The sequence below is a fragment of the Leucoraja erinacea genome, chromosome 15 (assembly GCF_028641065.1).
Source record: "Leucoraja erinacea ecotype New England chromosome 15, Leri_hhj_1, whole genome shotgun sequence".
Lineage (NCBI taxonomy): Eukaryota > Metazoa > Chordata > Chondrichthyes > Rajiformes > Rajidae > Leucoraja > Leucoraja erinaceus.
The window spans coordinates 45534402-45555278 of record NC_073391.1 but is presented as its reverse complement, the minus strand read 5'-3'; the positions used below and the strand labels follow the sequence as shown (position 1 = coordinate 45555278).

At 49.5% G+C, this 20877-nt stretch overlaps 2 protein-coding genes and 1 pseudogene across 6 annotated transcripts in view; 2 read left to right on the top strand and 1 right to left on the bottom strand.

Annotated features, from left to right (window-relative positions):
* The window catches only part of LOC129704352 (oocyte zinc finger protein XlCOF15-like), a 265479-nt gene extending 253576 nt beyond the window's left edge, over positions 1–11903 (top strand). Inside the window, exons 1-2 of one of the 4 annotated variants that reach the window (XM_055647439.1) lie at positions 10383–10408; positions 10603–11903. In XM_055647439.1, the coding sequence (XP_055503414.1) occupies positions 10724–11275 (552 nt within the window). In that variant the 5' untranslated portion in view covers positions 10383–10408; positions 10603–10723 and the 3' untranslated portion in view covers positions 11276–11903. Of the gene's footprint in view, positions 1–10382 lie in introns of those variants that run through there. The other 3 variants (XM_055647440.1, XM_055647438.1, XM_055647441.1) reach the window with 3 other exon arrangements.
* On the top strand, positions 453–20523 carry LOC129703876 (zinc finger protein 850-like; annotated as a pseudogene).
* LOC129704324 (zinc finger protein 239-like) lies at positions 5670–9941 on the bottom strand. Of its 2 annotated transcripts, none has more exons than XM_055647388.1 (2): positions 9754–9941; positions 5670–7907 (listed from the first exon to the last, which is right to left on the bottom strand). In XM_055647388.1, the coding sequence occupies exons 1-2, from the start codon at positions 9924–9926 to the stop codon at positions 7010–7012; spliced, it is 1071 nt and encodes a 356-aa protein (XP_055503363.1). In that variant the 5' UTR covers positions 9927–9941; the 3' UTR covers positions 5670–7009. The 2 variants fall into 2 exon arrangements, with proteins under 2 accessions (XP_055503363.1, XP_055503364.1); XM_055647389.1 differs by having other exon boundaries at positions 5670–7896; positions 9754–9808.
* Positions 20524–20877: the final 354 nt, after the last annotated feature.

The following is a 20877-nucleotide window of genomic DNA, read 5'->3' as shown; positions in this document are numbered from 1 at the left end:
AAAAAATAATAATTGCACTACTATGTATGCACGTAAATATATTTATTTATTGCTCATATTCTATGTCGCTCTTCTAGGGAGATGCGAACTGCATTTCGTTGTCTCTGTACTGCACACTGCACAATGACAATAAAGTTTGAATCTGAATCTGAATCTGAATCTGAATCTGAATCTGAATCTGAATCTACACCAGTACTTTTATTATTTTTCTGCAAAGCCAGCATCCGCAGTTCCTTGTTTCGACATTCTAACTTTAAAGTAACTTTGCAGGGCACACATTTTTCCAGCTTCCTCTCCCAGCCCCAGTGAATCTGAAGAATGGTCCCGACCAGAACGGTGGCCTCTCCATGTTGTCCAGAGATGCTGCCCCGGGCGCTGGTTCCTCCAGCATTTGTTGTCTTTCTTTGCAGCTGACAGAAGGCGAGGGCGGGCTGCTGAATGCCGCGCATGCGCAGCGCCGCCACAGGATCCGGATGTTCGCCGGTTGCACAGGAGGACAGCGGCGACGGGGGGGGGGGGAGGCTGCGTTGCCGGCGTCGCCTTCCATCTGCTCGGGACACAAGCTACCGATCCAGGAGCCTTGAGAGCCGACCGGGATCCCGGTGCGGTGGACGGGAGGGTGAAGCCGGAGGAGGAGCAGAGTGGAAGAGCGCGGCGAGTGGGGGAGGGGCGCGTCTCCGCCGCTGCCGCTGCCGCAGATACAGCGGTTTCTGGCACGCGGGTGCTTCTGGGTAAGACGGCGGCCATTGATCCACCGGGACCAGCGGCGGGGCTCAGATTACAGACCGTGCCTGGTAAATATGCCCCATGGTCTGACTCCGCCCAGCACCCGATATTCAAGTTGATGGAAGCAACGGCAGAAGATCGAGCCAAGCTCGGCATGGAAAAAGTGAGTTAATTTCACCTTTTCATTCACATCAGTCTGAAGAAGGGTTTCGGCCCGAAACGTTGCCTTCGCTCCATAGATCCTGCCTTACCCGCTGAGTTTCTCCAGCACTTTTGTCTACCTTCACCTTTCATTGATCAGTTCGTTTATCCATTCAATCATCCATTCATTTAAATAGTCGGTAATATTTTTACATTTGTTTATCTAACCCGCGAATCGTCTTGCTTGAAGAGGATCCTTGATCCGAAAGGTAGAAATGTGGCGCAGCGGAAGAGCTACTGCTCAGAAGTCTGAAGGGTCTCACCCTGTAACATAACCCATCTCTTTTCTCCAGATATGCTGCCTGATCCGTTGTGTTACTCCAGCATTTTGCGTCCATCTTTGCGTTTTCAAACTTCTGTACCTTTTGTCCGATGGGGGAGGGGAGAAGAGGTGAGACTGGGGTGAGACTGGTAACTTTGTTTGTGCTGGTGGCCTTGCCGAGACAGCGTGAGGTGTGGATGCTGTCGATGGAAGGGTGTGACTGATGACTGCTGTCTTTCCCCCCCAAGGTGATGGAGGATTCACAAACGGGAGACTCGAACCGAAGCTCAGGCGAAGACCTGCCGGAGTCGCTGCTCCCTTCGGGATCTCAGCCGGGCCGGCTTTCGGACGCGGAGGCCAAGGGCCCGGCGGACGACGGGGGGAAGTGGTTCCCGTGTTCGGAGTGCGGGCAGGGCTTCGGTCGGGCGTCGCAGCTGCTGAGGCACCAGCGCAGCCACAGCGGCGAGAAGCTGTGGAAGTGCGCGGACTGCGGGAAGGGCTTCAACTACCTGACTCAGTTGGGGATCCACCGGCGCGGCCATGCCAGGGAGAGGCTCTTCCCCTGCCCAACGTGCGGCGAGGGGTTCGCGCTGTCGTCCGAGCTGCAGGAGCACCAGCGGGGCCCACAGCAGGGACAAGCCCGTCAACTGCCCCGTGTGCGGGAAGGGTTTCACCCGCTCCTCCTCGCTGCACATGCACCAGCGCAGCCACACCGGCGAGAGACCCTTCGCCTGCGCCGAGTGCGGCAAGAGGTTCAGCCGCTCGTCCAGCCTCCTGACGCACCAGCGGGTCCACACCGGGGAGAAGCCCTTCACGTGCCCCGAGTGCGGCAAGGACTTCAGCCAGTCGACCAACCTGAGGAAGCACCAGAGGGTCCACTCGGGAGAGAGGCCCTTCACCTGCCTCGAGTGCGGCAAGGAGTTCGGGCAGTCGACCAACCTGAGGAAGCACCTGAAGGTCCACACCGGGGAGCGGCCCTACTCCTGCACCGAGTGCGGGAAGAGGTTCACCCGCTCCTCCTCTTTGCTTACCCACCGGCGGGTCCACACTGGGGAGAGGCCCTACGTGTGCCCGGAGTGCGGCAGAGCCTTCAGCCATTCCTCCAACCTGCGCACTCACCAGCGGATTCACAAGTGACTCGTTGTTACTCCATTAGAACTGTAATTATATCCACGAATGGACCACTTTCACGCCCCAGGTTGGGCTCATTCTGCTGATGGTAAATCACCTGTAACTGGACTGGAATCACACTGCCCTCCATAATGTTTGGGACAAAGACCCACCATTTATTTATTTGCCTCTGTACTCCACAATTTGAGATTTGTAATAGAAAAAAATCACATGTGGTTCAAAGTGCACATTGTCAGATTTTAATAAAGGCCATTTTTATACGTTTTGGTTTCAGCATGTAGAAATTATAGCAATGTTTATACATAGCCCCCCCCCCCCCCCCCCCCCAATTTCAGGGCACCATAATGTTTGGAACAGCAATGGAAACAAATGATAGCAGTTATGTTTAGTATTTTGTTGCATATCCTTTGCATGCAATACTGCTTGAAGTCTGCGATTCATGGACATCACCAGTTGCTGGGTGTCTACTCTGATGATGCTCTTCCAGGCCTGTATTGCAGCCATCTTTATCTTATGCTTGTTTTGAGGGCTTATAAAAGGTATGCTCAATTGGGTTCAGATCGGGTGATTGACTTGGCCACTCAAGAATTGACCACTTTTGAAAAACTCCTCTGTTGCTTTTGCGGTATGTTTGGGATCATTGGCTTGCTCTACAATGAATTTTGAGGCATTTGTTTGAACTTGAGCAGATAGGATGTGTCTATACACTTCAGAATTCATTATGCTACTACCGTCAGCAGTTGTATCCTCAATGAAGATAAGTGAGCCAGTTCCTTCAGCAGCCATACATGCCCAGGCCATAACACCCCCACCACCGTGTTTCACAGATGAGGTGGTATGCTTTGGATCTTGGGCAGTGCTTACTCTCCTCCATACTTTGCTCTGATATGTTCATCGTCGTCTCATCTGTCCACAATACCTTTTTCCAGAACTGTGGTTGCTCTTTTAAGTACTTCTTGGCAAACTGTAACCTGGTAATCCTATTTTTGCAGCTAACCAGTGGTTTGCATCTTGCAGTGTGGCCTCTGTATTTCTATTCAATGAAGTCTTCTGCGGACAGTGGTCATTGACAAATCCACACCTGACTTCTGAAGAGTGTTTCTGACCTGTCGAACAGGTGTTTGGGGATTTTTCTTTATTATGGAGATAATTATTCTGTCATCCACTGTGGAAGTCTTCAATGAACTGCCAATCCCTTTCCAATTAGTAAACTCACCAGTGCTCTTTCTCCTTAATGATGTTCCAAACAGTTGATTTTAGTAAGCCTAAGGTTTGGCTGATGTCCCTAACAGTCTATTCTTGTTTCTCAGTCTCATAATGGCTTCTTTGACTTTCATTGGCACAACTTTGGTCCTCATGTTGATAAACAGCAATAAAAGTTTCCAAAGGCGGTGGAAAGACTGGAGGAAAGACTAGGAGCTGAGAGCTCTCTTATACCTGCATTAGGGAGGCATTTAAACACACCCGAGCAACTACAAACGCCTGTGAAGCCATGTGTCCCAAACATTATGGTGCCCTGAAATGGGGGGGCTATGTATAAACACAGCTGTAATTTCTACATGGTGAAACCAATATGTATAAATATACCATATAATAAAATCTGACAATGTGCACTTTAACCACATGTGATTTTATTTTCTATTACAAATCTCAAATTGCAGGGTACACAGGCAAATAAATAAATGATGGGTCTTTGTCCCAAACAATGATGGGGGGCGCTGTAAATGCTCTTGACAAATGCCGAATAAATCGCCACCCTTTGAAATACCCGGTCAGTTGTCTGTTTAACAATGGGGAGTGTGGGAGGGTGGTACTCCTGACATGTTTAGAAGGAATTAAGAGGATCAGTTTGTACTGCAGCGGTGGAGTTACTGCTTTACAGAGTCTGAAACTCCGGGTTTGATGCTGACTACTGGTGCTTGTCTGCATGGAGTTTGTACGTTTTCCCTGTGACCTGCGTGTGTTTTCTCCGGGTGCTCCGGTTTCCAACCGCTCTCCAAAGACGTACAGGTAGGCTAATTAGCTTAAATTGAAAATTGTCGCCAGTGTGTCTAGTGTTGCATCATGAATTCCAATTGCATTGTTTTGTATCTTCTTCTCTAGCCTTTGCCCATCCGTCTGCCAATCGACCCCCACCCCCTCACCTGCATCCACCCATCACTCATCAGGCTTTCTCCTGTTTCCACCCATCTTCCAGCATTCTCCGCTCCCCCCCCCCCCCCCCCCCACATCAGCCCGCCTAAGGGTCTAGACCCGAATTATGATCTGACCATTCCGTCCGCAGATGCTGCCTGACCCTTTGAGTTCCTCCTGCATATTATACCCTGCACATGATCCCAGCATCGGCAGTTGCTAGCTTCTCATTGTTGTCGATAGACACAAAAAGCTGGAGTAACTCAGTGAGATTGGCAGCATCTCTGGAGAAAAGGAATGGGTAACGTTTCTGGTCGAGACGTCTGAAGAAGGGTCTCGATCCGAAACGTCACCCATTCCTTCTCTCCAGAGATGCTGCCTGTCCTGCTGAGTTACTCCAGCTTTTTGTGTCTATCTTTGGATTAAACCAGCATCTGCAGTTCCTTCCTACCCACTTCTCATTGTTGTAAGTGGGAGCTTGGTGATGAATCTCCTGTTACTGGGCTGGAATTAAATGCCCTTGACAAATTCGATGCCGCGTTGCTCTTGCTTTTGTTTTACCAGTGCTCTCTGCAAGAGGAAGGGCGCGAACGGCGGAGGCGGCGTTGCCATGGCAACCCGTGCCGGGGACTGGGAGCCCCTGGGCGCATGCTCGGTCTCGACACCGCGCATATGTCTGTGCTGTATGACAGGGAGGAGCTGCAGATGCTGCTTTAAACCGAAGACAGGCAGACACAAAAGGCTGGAGTAAATCAGCGGATCAGGCAGCATCTCTGGAGAAAAGGAATAGGTGATATTTCGGGTCAACTGGTCTTCTTCAGACTGACAGTCAAGGGAAAGGAAAATGGGAGATATATGCACATCTTCCATTCATTTGTCCTTAGAACCGTCCATATCTCTTGTTCCTCTTTCCCCAGACTCAGTCTGAAGATGGGTCTCGACCCGAAATGTCACCTATTCCTTTTGTCCAGATGTGCCGCCCGACACGCTGCATATTGTGTCTATCCTTTAATCGCTCAGCCTGAGATAGCGGAATCTCCTTGAATTAGCTTGTGCTGCCTCTGCAAGAATCTTAGATACAGAGCAAAATTGTATTAAATCTGGATCGAGGACACAAAAAATCCAGCTATAGCTTCATACACCAGCCAATTACTTCTGCCAAAGGTTAGGTCCGTTTCATCAATCTCCAGAACAAATACAGATGACAGGAACACAATGTTACAAAATTTATTGCAGTATCGCTGTTAATTTACTGGGGAAGGTGAGACTGGGTTGGCCAGTTTTTTAAATACTATTATTGATACATTGAGCTGAGCGAGTCTTTTTCTTGTGATTTCTCTCTGCTTCGCCTACTTCATTCAACTCCAACCTGTCTCGTTCCATTCTCTAATTTAATTATCGCTGTTGCTGCAATTTTCTGAATAAAGCCGAATAAAGTGTGGAAACTCGTTTAAGCCCTTGACATCAATTGCTTGGTGTCGTTTAGACAGGCCAAACAAGTTAAAACACACTCTGGTTCCGAGTCTCAACATATCAGCACCAGCTGAGTAACAGTCGTTCCAACCAAAGATCGTTTTTCGTGGGGAGCCCAAGAAAGACAGGTCGGGTCTCCTACATTGGTGATTCAATAGACAATAGACAATAAGTGCAGGTGTAGGCCATTCGGCCTTTCGAGCCAGCATTGCCATTCAATATGATCATGGCTGATCGGCCTCAATCAGTACCCCGTTCCTGCCCTCTCCCCATATCCCCTGACTCTACTATTTTTAAGAGCCCTATCTAGCTCTCTCTTGAAAGCATCCAGAGAACCTGCCTCCACCGCACTCTGAGGCTGAGAATTACAGCAAATTATAGCAGAGCAGTACGCTCCTAAATATTATAGAGCGTATTGTTCTATGATCTGCTTACTGCTCAGAGCATACTGCTCTGCTATAAATTGCTGGAACCGCTCTAGGATCTTTGGTACGCTCCGCTTGTAGATGAAGATGCCATGACGGAAGCTGGTTACGGAAATGGCGCTGAACATTACCCATCACCTACTATGGCTTTTTCGCAGAGTGAACCATCTTGCTCCGCTCAATGATTTTTGGTCCTATGAACGTATTGTGACTTGATCAGCATCAGACACATGGTGACTCTTTCTATATTGCCCAGGTGAGGTCTGCTGTCTGGCTTTCCCAGGTTCAATGGTTTGTAACTGTCACCTATGCACAGCATTCTTTTACAATATCAGCAGGTTTTTTTTTGCACAACCACAAACGTATAGCTGCCACAATTTTGACGCAGTTTAAAATAAAAAATAAAACACAAACAGTCCAAAGTCCAGTCCACGTGTTGGAAATCCTGGTTGTTTGCAAAACAAAGAATTCCACTGCGCTGAGATACACGTGATAATACAGTATTATTGAATTGAATCATTGAGAAGGGTTGGAACCAAAATGTGACCCATTCCTTCTCTCCTGAGATGTGGCCTGCCTCGCTGATTTACTCCGGCACTTTGTGTCTATCTTCATTGAACAACTGTGGCCGCCCCCACCATTCCTCCTCCCCGGGGGTTCATTCGTGGATTTGCCGGTGTTTCCGGAGGCTAGACAAGCCGCTGAAGCCCTTGCCACAGTCGGAGCAGGTGTAGGGCCGTTCCCTGGTGTGGACACGCTGGTGGGTGAGCAGGTTGGACGACTGGGTGAAACCTTTGCCGCAGGTGAAGCAGGTGTAGGGCCGCTCGCCAGTGTGGACCCGCTGGTGGGCGTGGAGGTTGAAGGTCTGGCTGAAGGCCTTGCCGCACAGGAAGCAGGTGAAGGGCTTCTCGCCAGTGTGGACCCGCTGGTGCCGGAGGAGGCAGGAGGACTGGCTGAAGGCCTTGCCGCACATGGAGCAGGCGTACAGTCTCTCCCCGGCGTGGACCAGGCGGTGCCGCAGGAGGTGGCAGGAGCGGGTGAAGCCCTTGCCGCACTCGGAGCAGGTGAAGGGCCTGTCCGCCGTGTGGACCCGCTGGTGGGTCAGGAGGCTGGAGGAGTGGGAGAAGCCCATGCCGCACTGGGAGCAGGTGAACGGCCTCTCGCCGGTGTGGCTGCGCCGGTGAATCTCCAGCTGGGACGGGTAGCTGAAGCCCTTGCCGCAGTCGCCGCACTTCCACGGCTGCTCCCTGGTGTGGCGCAGCCGGTGGATCTCCAGCTGCGACGCGTAGTTGAAGCCTTTCCCACAGTGCCCGCATTTCCAGGGCCTCTCCCCCCTGTGGCAGCGCTGGTGCCTGGACAGGCCGGACGCTCGGCTGAATCCCCGGCCGCACTCCGAGCACCTGAACCGCTCCTCCCCGCTGCCGCCGACCGAGCTCTCGCCTCCCACCTTCAAAGGCCGACGGTGCCCGGGCGAATCGAGGGGCACTGGAGTATCATCATCGCCTGGCGTCTGGTTCGAGTTGCCCTCCATCAAAGACACCCTGTCTGAGAAATGTCTGTAAAACACAAAGCGGTGCGAGAAGGGCCTGTTTTTTTCTATTACAAATTTAAGATTTGTAATAGAAATCAAATCACATGTGGTTAAAGTGCACACATCTGTGAAGCCATGTGTCCCAAATGTTATGGTGCCCTGAAATGGGGGGGACGATGTATAAACATTGCTGTAATTTCTACATGGTGAAACCAAAATATATTAAAATGGCCTTTATTAAAATCTGACAATGTGCATTGTTAACCACATGTGATTTTTTTTCTATTACAAATCTCAAATTGTGGAATACAGAGGCAAATACATAAATGATGTGTCTTTGTCCCAAACATTATGGAGGGCACTGTATATACATATCTGTATATGTACATCTAGGAAGGAACTGCAGATGCTGGTTTAAACCGAAGAAAGACACAAAAGCCAACTCAGCAGGACAGGCATCATCTTTGGATAGAAGGAATGGGTCTCGACACGAAACGTCACTCATTCCTTCTCTCCAGAAATGCTGCCTGACCCGCTGAGTTGCGCTGGCTTTTTGCGTCTATCTATATGTATATGTTAACCACTTCTCGTGTTAGTCTTTGATGATACTGGGTGCCTGTCTGATGGGGAACGGGAAGATGGGCATCAGGGACAGTTTGGGGGGCATATGGAAGAGAGGGAGAGGAAGGGACGAGGTGGGACGTTACTTAATAATTCTTCCCGAGCCAAGGAGACCTGACCTGATCACAATACTTGGTCTGCCCTGCACCCGGAATCGGATGAGATCATCACTGCTCGAACCCTCTACATCAAAGTCCAGCAACACGAACACTGCCCTAAATCCGTGGGGGAGGGGGGATCTCTAGGGCGTCCAGGGTGAAGGGGTTGTCTCTAGGGTTTGTCCAGGGTGGAGGGGGGTGGGTTGGTCTCTAGGGCTCGTCCAGGGTAGAAACATAGAAAACAGGTGCAGGAGTAGGTCATTCGGCCCTTCGAGCCTGCACCGCCATTCAATATGATCATGGCTGATCATCCAACTCAGTGTCCCATCCCTGCCTTCTCTCCATACCCCCTGATCCCTTTAGCCACAAGGGCCACATCTAACTCCCTCTTAAATATAGCCAATTAACTGGCCTCAACAACCTTCTGTGGCACAGAATTCCACAGATTCACCACTCTCTGTGTAAAAAATGATTTCCTCATCTCGGTCCTAAAAGTCTTCCCTCTTTTCCTTAAACTGTGACCCCTAGATTTGGACTTCCCCAACATCCTGCATCTAGCCTGTCCAACCCCTTAAGAATGTTGTAAGTTTCTATAAGATCCCCCCTCAGTCTTCTGAATTCCAACGTGTACAAGCCGAGTCTATCCAGTCTTTCCTCATATGAAAGTCCTGCCATCCCAGGAATCAGTCTGGTGAACATTCTCTGTACTCCCTCTAGGGCAAGAATGTCATAGAGGGTAGAGAGGGGGGGCGTGTGGTCTCTAGGCTTGTCCAGGGTGAAGGCGGGGGGGGGTGGCTAGACTTGTCCAGGGTGAAGGGGGGGGGGGGGGGGGGTGTCTCTAGGGCTTGTCCAGGGTGGGGGGGGGGTCTAGGGCTTGTCGACGGGGGTCTCTAGGGGGGGTGGGGGGGTCTAGGGTTTATCCAGGGTGGAGGGGGGTGAGGTGTGTCTAGGGCTTGTCGAGGGAGAGGGTGGTCTCTAGGGCTTGTCGAGGGAGAGGGTGGTCTCTAGGGCTTGTCCAGGGTGGAGAGAATCTCCGGAGCTCGGTGGGGGCGAGCGGGTGGAAGGGTCGGGACTCTCCCAGCCCGGAGGCCTGCCCGTCCACGCCTGGCCCGGGGAGCCGGTAATCCCCGCGGCCCCGCGCTGCGCTCCTACCTGGGGCCGGAAACGAGCTCGGGCTGAGGACAGACCTTCATCCGCGGCGCTCCCACCCCAACGCGCATGCCCGGGACAGCACTTCCTTTCTCTGCCCCTGGCCTTCCGGCTCCTGTAGCAGAGATAGACCGTGTTCCACGCCGCAGCGCATTCTGGTCACTAATGGACGCCATGATGCTTGGCGTGAATAACGTCGTTGATCACATGGGATTTTTCTAATTTGATGGTAAACAAAAAAGCTGGAGAAACTCAGCGGGTGCAGCAGCATCTATGGAGCGAAGGAAATAGGAAACGTTTCGGGCCGAAACACTTTAAACATTTTCTAATTTGATGTTCAGTTAGTGTGGAACTTTTGAACTGCCTGAAGACTGCAACGACCAGGTTCAGGAATAGCCACTTCCCCACAGCCATCATGCTATTAAACTCAGCTCGGACAAAACACTGACCATTAATAGCCCATTATCTGTTTATTTGCACTTTATCGAGGAACGTTGAGCCGGTGATTTCAGATCATGTCCATGGCGCCCTTTTTACCCAGAAATCTCCGCGCCCCAGAAATCACCCTATGTTGCAGCCGATACCAAGCGCGCAGGCGCGGAGAGCCCAAGGCGCGCATGCGGTCAGTGGGCAAACGACTCCGGAGGACCGGCGGCGGGTAGGAGCGGGAATCCGGGCGCGGGATCAGTCAGCACCGAGGCCCCGGCCTGAGGAGCGGCCCCCGGCTGCGGGGAGAATCGGTGCGGTCCCCGGCGGCGGGAGCGCATCGAATGCACGGATTGACCGGTGAGAGGAAGGGTCCCGACCCGGACAGATCTTTACCTGTTAATTTATGGTCAACTCTTTTTACAGGGTAGAAGAAGCAGAGGATTGATGTTCAGGAATCTCCAACTCGTTTATTTCACCGGCGCCTGAACGTGTGGGAGGATTCACTGCGTCAGCTGATCCGCCCGGACGCCAGACAGGTCACAGCATGGAGAAATTACTGGCCAGCTCTGAGTGTGGGCAGGGATTAAACCAATCTTCCCACATGTTGACCCGACAGCAAGTTCACACTGTGGAGAAACCGTTTACCTGTCCCGATTGTGCGATGGGATTCACTCGATCATACCAACTGAAGAGGCATCAGCATATTCACACAGGGGAGAGGCCGTTCACTTGCTCTGAGTGTGGGAAGAGATTCATTGAATCATCTGAGTTACAGATACACCAGCGAATTCACACTGGAGAGAGGCCATTCACCTGCTCTGAATGTGGGAAGGGATTTACTCGTTCATCTCAGTTACTGAGACACCAGATAATTCACACGGGGGAGAGGCCGTTCACCTGCTTTGAGTGTGGGAAGGCATTCTCTCACTCATCTGCGTTACTGAGACACCAGAGAATTCACTCTGGAGAGCGGCCGTTCACCTGCTCTGAGTGTGGGAAGAAATTCACTCAATCTTCTAACATGAAGGCCCACGAGCGAATTCACGCTGTGGTGAAACCATTTGCCTCCCAACCATGGGTAGAGTTTCACCTGTAAGCCTAACCGGGTGACCCCCCCCCCCCCCCCCAGAGAATTCATGCTGGGGAGAGGGCATAGTGGGAAAGTTTAAATATGTTTCTGGTTTGTTTAGAGTACGTGCACCGACCAACGATTCCCGCATATTAACACTATCCTACACCCACTAGGGACAATTTTTTTACACAAGCCAATGAACCTACAAACCTGTATGTCTTTGGAGTGAGGGAGGAAACCGAAGATCTCGGGGAAAACCCACGCAGATCACGGGGGAAAACGTACAAACTCCGTACAGACAGCACCCGTAGTCAGAATAGAACCTGGGTCACCGGCGATGCATTCGCTGTAAGGCAGCAACCCTACCGCTGCGCCACCGTCATTAATTGAATTGAATAGATCTTATTAGCCAAGCATGTGTATATAAAAATAATTTGCCTTTGTTGTTAAATCCTGTTGCGTCCACAAGTGACTGCTGGTGTTGGACTATGGTTACTGCTGATATATTACTACACATATCGTGGATATGTGACAATAGTGCTGGAGTAACTAAGCGGGTCGGGCCTCTTTGTTTCTGTAATGCCAGTTGCCCTTGTAACTGCTGGAGTTTAATATTTTGGATTGGTGTAAAATAAATCAGTTCTGCTTTAAACCCAATGCCTTCATATCTCTATAATTTGCACAACGTACACCAGAAAACAGGGCCATTTACACCATGTGCAAAAGGGTCACAATGGGTGAACTGTGAGCTATGGGCAGATCAGCCCTTGGGTGTGGGGCCTTGGACCCTGCTTGAAACTGCATATCTGTTCCATTGACCAGTTGCAAGTAACGTGACCGTACATATTTCATGTGTTTTATGACTGTTGGCAGAAAGATTTCCCTGGGATAAATAAACTTCTATCATATCGTATGTGTAGGAAGGAACTGCCGATGCTGGTTTAAACGAAGATAGACACAAAATGCTGGATTAACTAAGCGGGACAGGCAGCATCTTTTTTTCACACAAAGGGTGTGAAAACATTTGTTTTTTTCACACAAAGGGTGATAGGTATTGTAAAGGAAACTAGACGTCGTCCTTAGTCCTTTAACTAAGTCTTTATTAAGATACTACTCACACACGTTCCAGCACTAACCACAACTGGTCTGCACACGTACTGGAACCTACAGGGGAGGGAGCATGCAGATACTACAGTTATACTACAAAGTGTGGGAGGGTCAATATGATAATGAGGTAACTACATATATGGTTTCATGCATAACCATCTACAGGTATATTGAACATATTGCCGGAGGATGTAGTTGAGGCAGGGACTATCCCAACATTTAAGAAACATAGATAGGACAGGTTTGGAGGGATATGGACCAAACGCAGGCAGGTGTGACTAATGTAGTCTGTTTGTACACTGTATCACTCTATGACTCTAATCCCAGGTGATGAACGACTTTATGCACGCCAAGCACCATGGCGTGTAGAAGTAACCAGAATGCATTGCGGCACGGAATACGCTCTATCTCAGCTGCAGAAGTCGGAAGTGGAGAGACCGACTCACTGTCCAAAGTGAGCGCCAAAGATTATATGTTTCATACTAGCTAGGCAGGAGCAAAGATCATAGAGCTGTACTAGGAACATTTGAGGTTTTTCTCATATTTAAAAGTTTTAAAATATGTTCAGGTTTTGTTCTTTATAGACAATAGGTGCAGGAGTAACCATTCGGCCCTTTGAGCCAACACCGCCATTCAATGTGATCATGACTGATCATCCACAATCAGGAACCCGTTCCTGCCTTCTCCCCATATCCCTTCTCGGCTATCCATAAGAGTTTTATATAACTCTCTCTTGAAAGCATCCAGAGAACCAGCTTCCACCGCCCTCTGACGAGTTTCAGGTATGATTTCTATATTATTTTTACATAATATGTTATAAATACAGGTAGATACGTGATTTGGGTCACAAAATGAAACAAAAAAGCACCTCGGCCCACGGTCTAAAAATAAATGAGTTCTGTTGTTCCCTTGTCTCCGCGTGCAATGTAGGCCACTCGGCCAATCTGGTCACTCACTGCCAGTCTTTCTCTTCTGATGACTTCTCTGGAATGTTCTTGTATTTTTTCCTCCTCTGTTTACTCTGGTGAGGGAGGGTGAAAACTGCCATTGGTTCATGAGTAACATAGTTGGAATTTCCGGCACTTGTCTGTGTAATGGCTCACATGTTTAATCGATAATATTTTATTATTAATGTTTTATCTGTCTTTCCTAACTGTCACTGTGTGTCATGTTGTCACTAGCGAGCGGAGCACCACAGCAAACACCTTGTATGTGATTACTTGGCCAATAAACTTATTCAAACTAAAACTTAATTGGCTTGTGAGTCTGATAGTTGCACCATTCTGCACTTGTAAGTGTAATGATTTTAACAAGTAATCGACAAGAGAGGTCGCTGTATTACATTGACTTCAGACTCTTCACATACAAGGAAAAAATGTCTGTTGTCCATTGGGGAACGTTGAGCCGGTGATTTCATCGAGGATAAATGGGGATACTGTGGATAGGGTGAGCTGTTTTTAATATCTGGGAGTCCACAACTCTGAGGATATGACATGGACATCACAAGCCGCAGCACTCGTGAGTAAGGCAAGGCAGCGCCTTTACCACCTCAGGCAATTGAGGAAATTCAGATTGTCTCCGAGGATCCTCCAATGCTTCTACTCTGCGGCTGTGGAAAGCATCTTGTCCGGAAATATTACCATCTGGTTTGGGAATTGCTCTGCCGAGGACAAGAAGGCTGTCAGACAGTAGTGCGTTCGGCCGAACGCACTATGGAAACTTCACTCGCCCCCCTGCAGGAACTATACATCTGGAGATGCAACTCCAGAGCCAATAAAATCACGGGAGACCCCTTCCACCCCTACAGCGGACTGTTCCAGCTGCTACGGTCAGGCAAATGCCTCCGTTGCCATGCTGTGAGAACGGAGAGATTGAGAAGGAGTTTCTTCCCAGAGGCCATTCGGACTGTAAACTCCTATCTCATCAGGGACTAACTTTACTGAACCTTTTTCCTTCCGCCCACAATATTTAACATGAAAAAGAATATGTGATTCTGTTTGTTGGTTGTTTGTTTGTTTGTCTTTTTGCACAAAGTCCGCGAGCATTGCCACTTTTCATTTCACTGCACATCTCGTATGTGTATGTGACGAATAAACATGACTTGACTTGAGATCATGTCCATGGCGCCCATTTTACCCAGAAACCGCCGCGCCCCAGAACTTGCCCTATGTTACATCCGATACCAAGCGCGCAGGCGCGGAGAGCCCAGGAAGTGTTGCTGCCAAGGCGCGCATGCGGTCCGTGGACAAAAGACTCCGGAGGATCGGCGGCGGGTAGGAGCGGGGATCCGGGCGCGGGATCAGTCAGCACCGAGGCCCCGGCCTGAGGAGCGGCCCCCGGCTGCGGGGAGAATCGGTGCGGTCCCCGGCGGCGTGAGCGCATCGAATGCACGGATTGACCGGTGAGAGAAAGGGTCCCGACCCGGACAGATCTTGTGTTTAAGAAGGAACTGTAGATGCTAGAAAATCGAAGGTACACAACAATGCTGGAGAAACTCAGCGGGTGCAGCAGCATCTATGGAGCGAAGTAGATAGGCAACGTTTCGGGCCGAAACGTCTGAAGAAGGGTTTCGGCCCGAAACGTTGCCTATCTTTTTCGCTCCTGAGATGTTGCTGCACCCGGACAGATCTTTACCTGTTAATTTATGGTCAACTCTTTTTACAGGGTAGAAGAAGCAGAGGATCGATGTTCAGGAATCTCAAACTCGTTTATTTCATCTGCGCCTGAACGTCTGGGAGGATTCACTGCGTCAGCTGATCCGCCCGGACGCCAGACAGGTCACAGCATGGAGAAATTACTGGCCAGCTCTGAGTGTGGGCAGGGATTAAACCAATCTTCCCATCTGTTGACCCGACAGCCAGTCCCCACTGTGGATAAACCGTTTACCTGTCCCGATTGTGGGAAGGGATTCACTCAATCGTGCCGACTGAAGAATCACCAGTATATTCACACAGGGGAGAGGCCGTTCACTTGCTCTGAATGTGGGAAGGGATTCATTGGATCATCTAAGTTGCTGCTACACCAGAGAATTCACACAGGGGAGAAGCCGTTTGTCTGCTGTAAGTGTGGAATGAGATTTGTTGAATCATTTAAGTTACAGATACACCAGCGAATTCACACTGGAGAGAGGCCGTTCACCTGCTCTGAATGTGGGAAGGGATTTACTTGTTCATCTAACTTACTGAGACACCAGAGAATCCACACGGGAGAGAGGCCGTTCACCTGCTCCGATTGCGGGAAGGGATTTGTCGAATCTTCCCAACTGGTGCCCCACCAGCGAGTTCACACTGCGGTGAAACCATTTGACTGTCCCGATTGTGGGAAGGGATTCATTGTCGCAAGCAACCTGAAGACCCACCAACGAATTCACACTGGGGAGAGGCCGTTCATCTGCCCCGAGTGTGGGCAGGGATTCACTCAATCCATTGCGTTAGTGGTGCATGAGAGAAATCACACGGGCGAGAGGCCGTTCATCTGCTCCGAGTGTGGGCAGGGATTCGCTCAATCCTTTGCGTTAGTGGTGCATGAGAGAAATCACACGGGGGAGAGGCCGTTCACCTGCTCCGAGTGCGGAAAGGGATTCGGCCAATCTTCCCAACTGGTATCCCACCAGCGAGTTCACACTGGGGAGAAACCATTTGTTTGTCCCGATTGTGGGAAGGGATTCGCTCAAGCAAGCGGCCTGAAGACCCACAAGCGAGTTCACACCGGGGAGAGGCCGTTCACCTGCTCTGAGTGTGGGAAGGGATTCACTCAATTATCGAATTTGCAAAAACATCTCAACGTTCACCCTGGGAAGAGGGTGATCACCTGCTCTGAGTGTGGGAAGGGATTCTCTCACTCATCTGCGTTACTGATACACCAGAGAATTCACTCTGGAGAGCGGCCGTTCACCTGCTCTGAGTGTGGGAAGAAATTCACTCAATCTTCTCGCCTGAAGACCCACCAGCGAATTCACGTTGTGGAGAAACCATTTGCCTCTCCCAACCATGCGTAGGGTTTCACAAGTAAGTCTAACCGGGTGATCCCCCCAGAGAATTCATGCTGGGGAGAGAGCATTCACCTGTTTAGTGTGTGGGCTGGGATTTACTCGAATATCTGAACAATTGATACACCAGCTCGTTCACACTAGGGAGAAAGTTTAAATAAGTTTCTGGTTTGTTTAGAGTACGCGCGCCGACCAACGATTCCCGCATATTAACACTATCCTACACCCACTAGGGACAATTATTTTTACACAAGCCGATTAACCTACAAACTTGTACGTCTTTGGAGTGAGGGAGGAAACTGAAGATCTCGGAGAATGTATGTATGTGTACATAAAAATAATTTGCCTTTGTTCTTAAATCCTGTTGTGTCCACAAGTGACTGCTAGTGTTGGACTCTATGGTTACTGCTGATATATTTCTACACATATTATAGATATGTGACAATAGTGCTGGGTTAACTCAGCGGGTCGGACCTCTTTGTTTCTGAAATGCCAGTTGCCCTTTAATATTTTGGAAAATAAATCAGTTCTGCTTTAAACCCAGTGCCTTCATATCTCTATAATTTGCACAACGTACACCCGAAAGCAGGGCCATCCACTCCATGTGCAAAAGGGTCACAATGGGTGAACTGTGAGCTAAGGACATATCATCCCCTGGGTGTGGGGCCTTGGACCCTGCTTGAAACTGGATATCTGTTCCATTGACCAGTTGCAAGTAACGTGAGCGTACGTATTTCATGTGTTTTATGACTGTTGGCAGAACGATTTCCCTGGGATTCTATCATATCGTATGTGTAGGAAGGAACTGCCGATGCTGGTTTAAACGAAGATAGACACAAAATGCTGGATTAACTCAGCGGGACAGGCAGCGTATGTTTTTTCACACAAAGGGTGTGAAAACATTCGTTTTTTTCACACAAAGGCTGATGGGTATATGGAACATACTGCCAGAGGAGGTAGTTGAGGCAGGGACTATCCCAACATTTAAGAAACAGTTAGACATGTACATTGATAGGACAGGTTTGGTGGGATATGGACCAAACGCAGGCAGGTGTGACTTATGTAGTCTTTTTGTACACTGTATCACCCTATGACTCTAATCCCGGGTGATGAACGACCTTAGGCACGCCAAGCACCATGGCGTGTAGAACTATCTCAGCTGCAGAAGTCGCAAGTGGAGAGACCGCAAGTCGTGTCCCGCGGTGAGTGCCAAACATTATATGTTTCATGCTAGCTAGGCAGGAACTAAAACCGTAGAGCTCTACTAGGGACATTTGAGGTTTTTCTCATATTTAAAAGTTTAAAAATATGTGCAGATTTTGTTCTTTATAAACAATAGGTGCAGGAGTAGCCATTAGGCCCTTTGAGCCAACACCGCCATTCAATGTGATCATGGCTGATCATCCACAATCAGGAACCCGTTCCTGCCTTTTCCCCATATCCCTGAACTCCGCTATCCCTAAGAGTTTTTATCTAACTCTCTCTTGAAAGCATCCAGAGAACCAGCCTCCACCGCTCTCTGACGGGTTTCGGGTATGATTTCTATAATATTTTTACATAATATGTTATAAATACAGGTAGATACGTGATTTGGGTCACAAAATGAAACAAAAAAGCATCTCGGCCCACGGTCTAAAAATAAATGAGTTCTGTTGTTCCCTTGTCTCCGCATGCAATGTAGGCCACTCGGCCCATCTGATCACTCACTGCCAGTCCTTCTCTTCTGATGACTTCTCTGGAATGTCCTTGTATTTTTTCCTCCTCCGTTTACTCTGGTGAGGGAGGGTGAAAACTGCCATTGGTTCATGAGTAACATAGTTGGAATTTCCAGCACTTGTATGTGTAATGGTTCACATGTTTTATTATTAATGTTTTATGTGTCATTCCTAACTGTTACTGTGTGTCATGTTGTCACTAGCGGGCGGAGCACCACAGCAAACTCCATGTATGTGATTACTTGGCTAATGAACTTATTCAAACTCAAACTTCATTGGTTCGTGAGTCTGATAGTTCCACCATTCGGCACTTGTATGTGTAATGATTTTTACAAGTAATCGACGAGAGAGGTCGCTGTGTTACATTGACCTCAGACTCTTCACAGACAAGGAAAAAATGGCTGTTGTCCATTGGGGAACGTTGGGCCGGTGATTTCAGATTATGTCCATGGCGCCCTTTTTACCCAGAAACCTCCGCGCCCCAGAAGTCACCCTATGTTGCAGGCGATACCAAGCGCGCAGGTGTGGAGAGCCCCGGAAGTGGTGCAGCCAAGGCGCGCATGCGGTCCGTGGACAAAAGACTCCGGAGGATCGGCGGCGGCGGGTAGGAGCGGGGATCCGGGCGCGGGATCAGTCAGCACCGAGGCCCCGGCCTGAGGAGCGGCCCCCGGCTGCGGGGAGAATCGGTGCGGTCCCCGGCGGCGTGAGCGCATCGAATGCACGGATTGACCGGTGAGAGGAAGGGTCCCGACCCGGACAGATCTTGTGTTTAAGAAGGAACTACAGATGCTGGAAAATCGAAGGTACACAACAATGCTGGAGAAACTCAGCGGGTGCAGCAGCATCTATGGAGCGAAGGAGATAGGCAACGTTTGGATTGGATTGATAGGATTGATGTTCAGGAATCTCAAACTCGTTTATTTCACCGCCGCCTGAACGTGTGGGAGGATTCACTGCGTCAGCTGATCCGCCCGGACGCCAGACAGGTCACAGTATGGAGAAATTACTCGCCAGCTCTGAGTGTGGGCAGGGATTAAACCAATCTTCCCCCCTGTTGACCCGACAGCCAGTTCACACTGTGGAGAAACCGTTTACCTGTCCCGATTGTGGGAAGGGATTCACTCAATCGTACCAACTGAAGAGGCACCAGCGTATTCACACAGGGGAGAGGCCGTTCACTTGCTCTGAATGTGGGAAGGGATTCATTGGATCATCTAAGTTGCTGCTACACCAGAGAATTCACACAGGGGAGAAGCCGTTTGCCTGCTGTAAGTGTGGAATGAGATTCGTTGAATCATCTAAATTACAGATACACCAGCGAATTCACACTGGAGAGAGGCCGTTCAACTGCTCTGAATGTGGGAAGGGATTTACTTGTTCATCTGACTTACTGAGACACCAGAGAATTCACACGGGAGAGAGGCCGTTCACCTGCTCCGATTGCGGGAAGGGATTTGTCCAATCTTCCCAACTGGTGTCCCACCAGCGAGTTCACATTGCGGAGAAACCATTTGACTGTCCCGATTGTGGGAAGGGATTCACTGTAGCAAGCAGCCTGAAGACCCACCAACGAATTCACACCCGGGAGAGGCCGTTCATCTGCTCCGAGTGTGGGCAGGGTTTCACTCAATCCTTTGCGTTAGTGGTGCATGAGAGAAACCACACGGGGGAGAGGCCGTTCACCTGCTCCGAGTGTGGGCAGGGATTCGCTCTATCCTCTGCATTAGTGGTGCATGAGAGAAATCACACGGGCGAGAGGCCGTTCACCTGCTCCGAGTGCGGGATGGGATTCACCCAATCTGGCCACCTGGTAACCCACCAGCGAGTTCACACTGCGGAGAAACCATTTGTTTGTCCCGATTGTGGGAAAGGATTCGCTCAAACAAGCACCCTGAAGACCCACCAGCGAGTTCACACCGGGGAGAGGCCGTTCACCTGCTCTGAGTGTGGGAGGAAATTCACTCAATCTTCTCACCTGAAGACCCACCAGCGAATTCACGCTGTGGAGAAACCATTTGCCTCTCCCAACCATGGGTAGGGTTTCGCCAGTAAATCTAACCAGGTGACCCCCCCCCCCAGAGAATTCATGCTGGGGAGAGAGCATTCACCTGTTTAGTGTGTGGGCTGGGATTTACTCGAATATCTGAAGAATTGATACACCAGCTCGTTCTCACTGGGGGAGGAAGTTTAAATACGTTTCTGGTTTGTTTAGAGTAAATTTTATTAGCCAAGTATGTGTACATAAAAATAATTTGCCTTAGTTGTTAAATCCTGTGATTACTGGTGTTGGACTCTATGGTTACTGCTCATATATTAATACACATATCATAGATATGTGACAATAGTGTTGGAGTAACTCAGCGGGTCGGGCCTCTTTGTTTCTGTAATGCCAGTTACCCCTGTAACTGCTGGAGTAATATTTTGGATTGGTGTGAAGTAAATCAGTTCTGCTTTAAACCCAATGCCTTCATATCTCTATAATTTGCATAACGTACACCAGAAAGCAGGGCCATTCATTCCATGTGCAAAAGGGTCACAATGGGTGAACTGTGAGCTATGGGCAGATTATCTCCTGGCTGTGGGGCCTTGGACCCTGCTTGAAACTGGATATCTGTTCCATTGACCAGTTGCAAGTAATGTGACCATATGTATTTCATGTGTTTTATGACTGTTGGCAGAACGATTTCCCTGGGATAAGTAAACTTCTATCATATCGTATGTGTAGGAAGGAACTGCCGATGCTGGTTTAAACGAAGATAGGCACAAAATGCTGGATTAACTCAGAGGGACAGGCAGCAACTTTTTTCACATGAAGG

Bases quoted from the DNA above. Each gene is read 5' to 3' on its own strand.
- LOC129704324 (XM_055647388.1), bottom strand. From the start codon at position 9,926: ATGGCGTCCATTAGTGACCAGAATGCGCTGCGGCGTGGAACACGGTCT. The intron at 7,908-9,753 runs GTAGGAGCGCAG...TGTGTTTTACAG, and splicing joins GAGCTCGTTTCCGGCCCCAG to ACATTTCTCAGACAGGGTGT.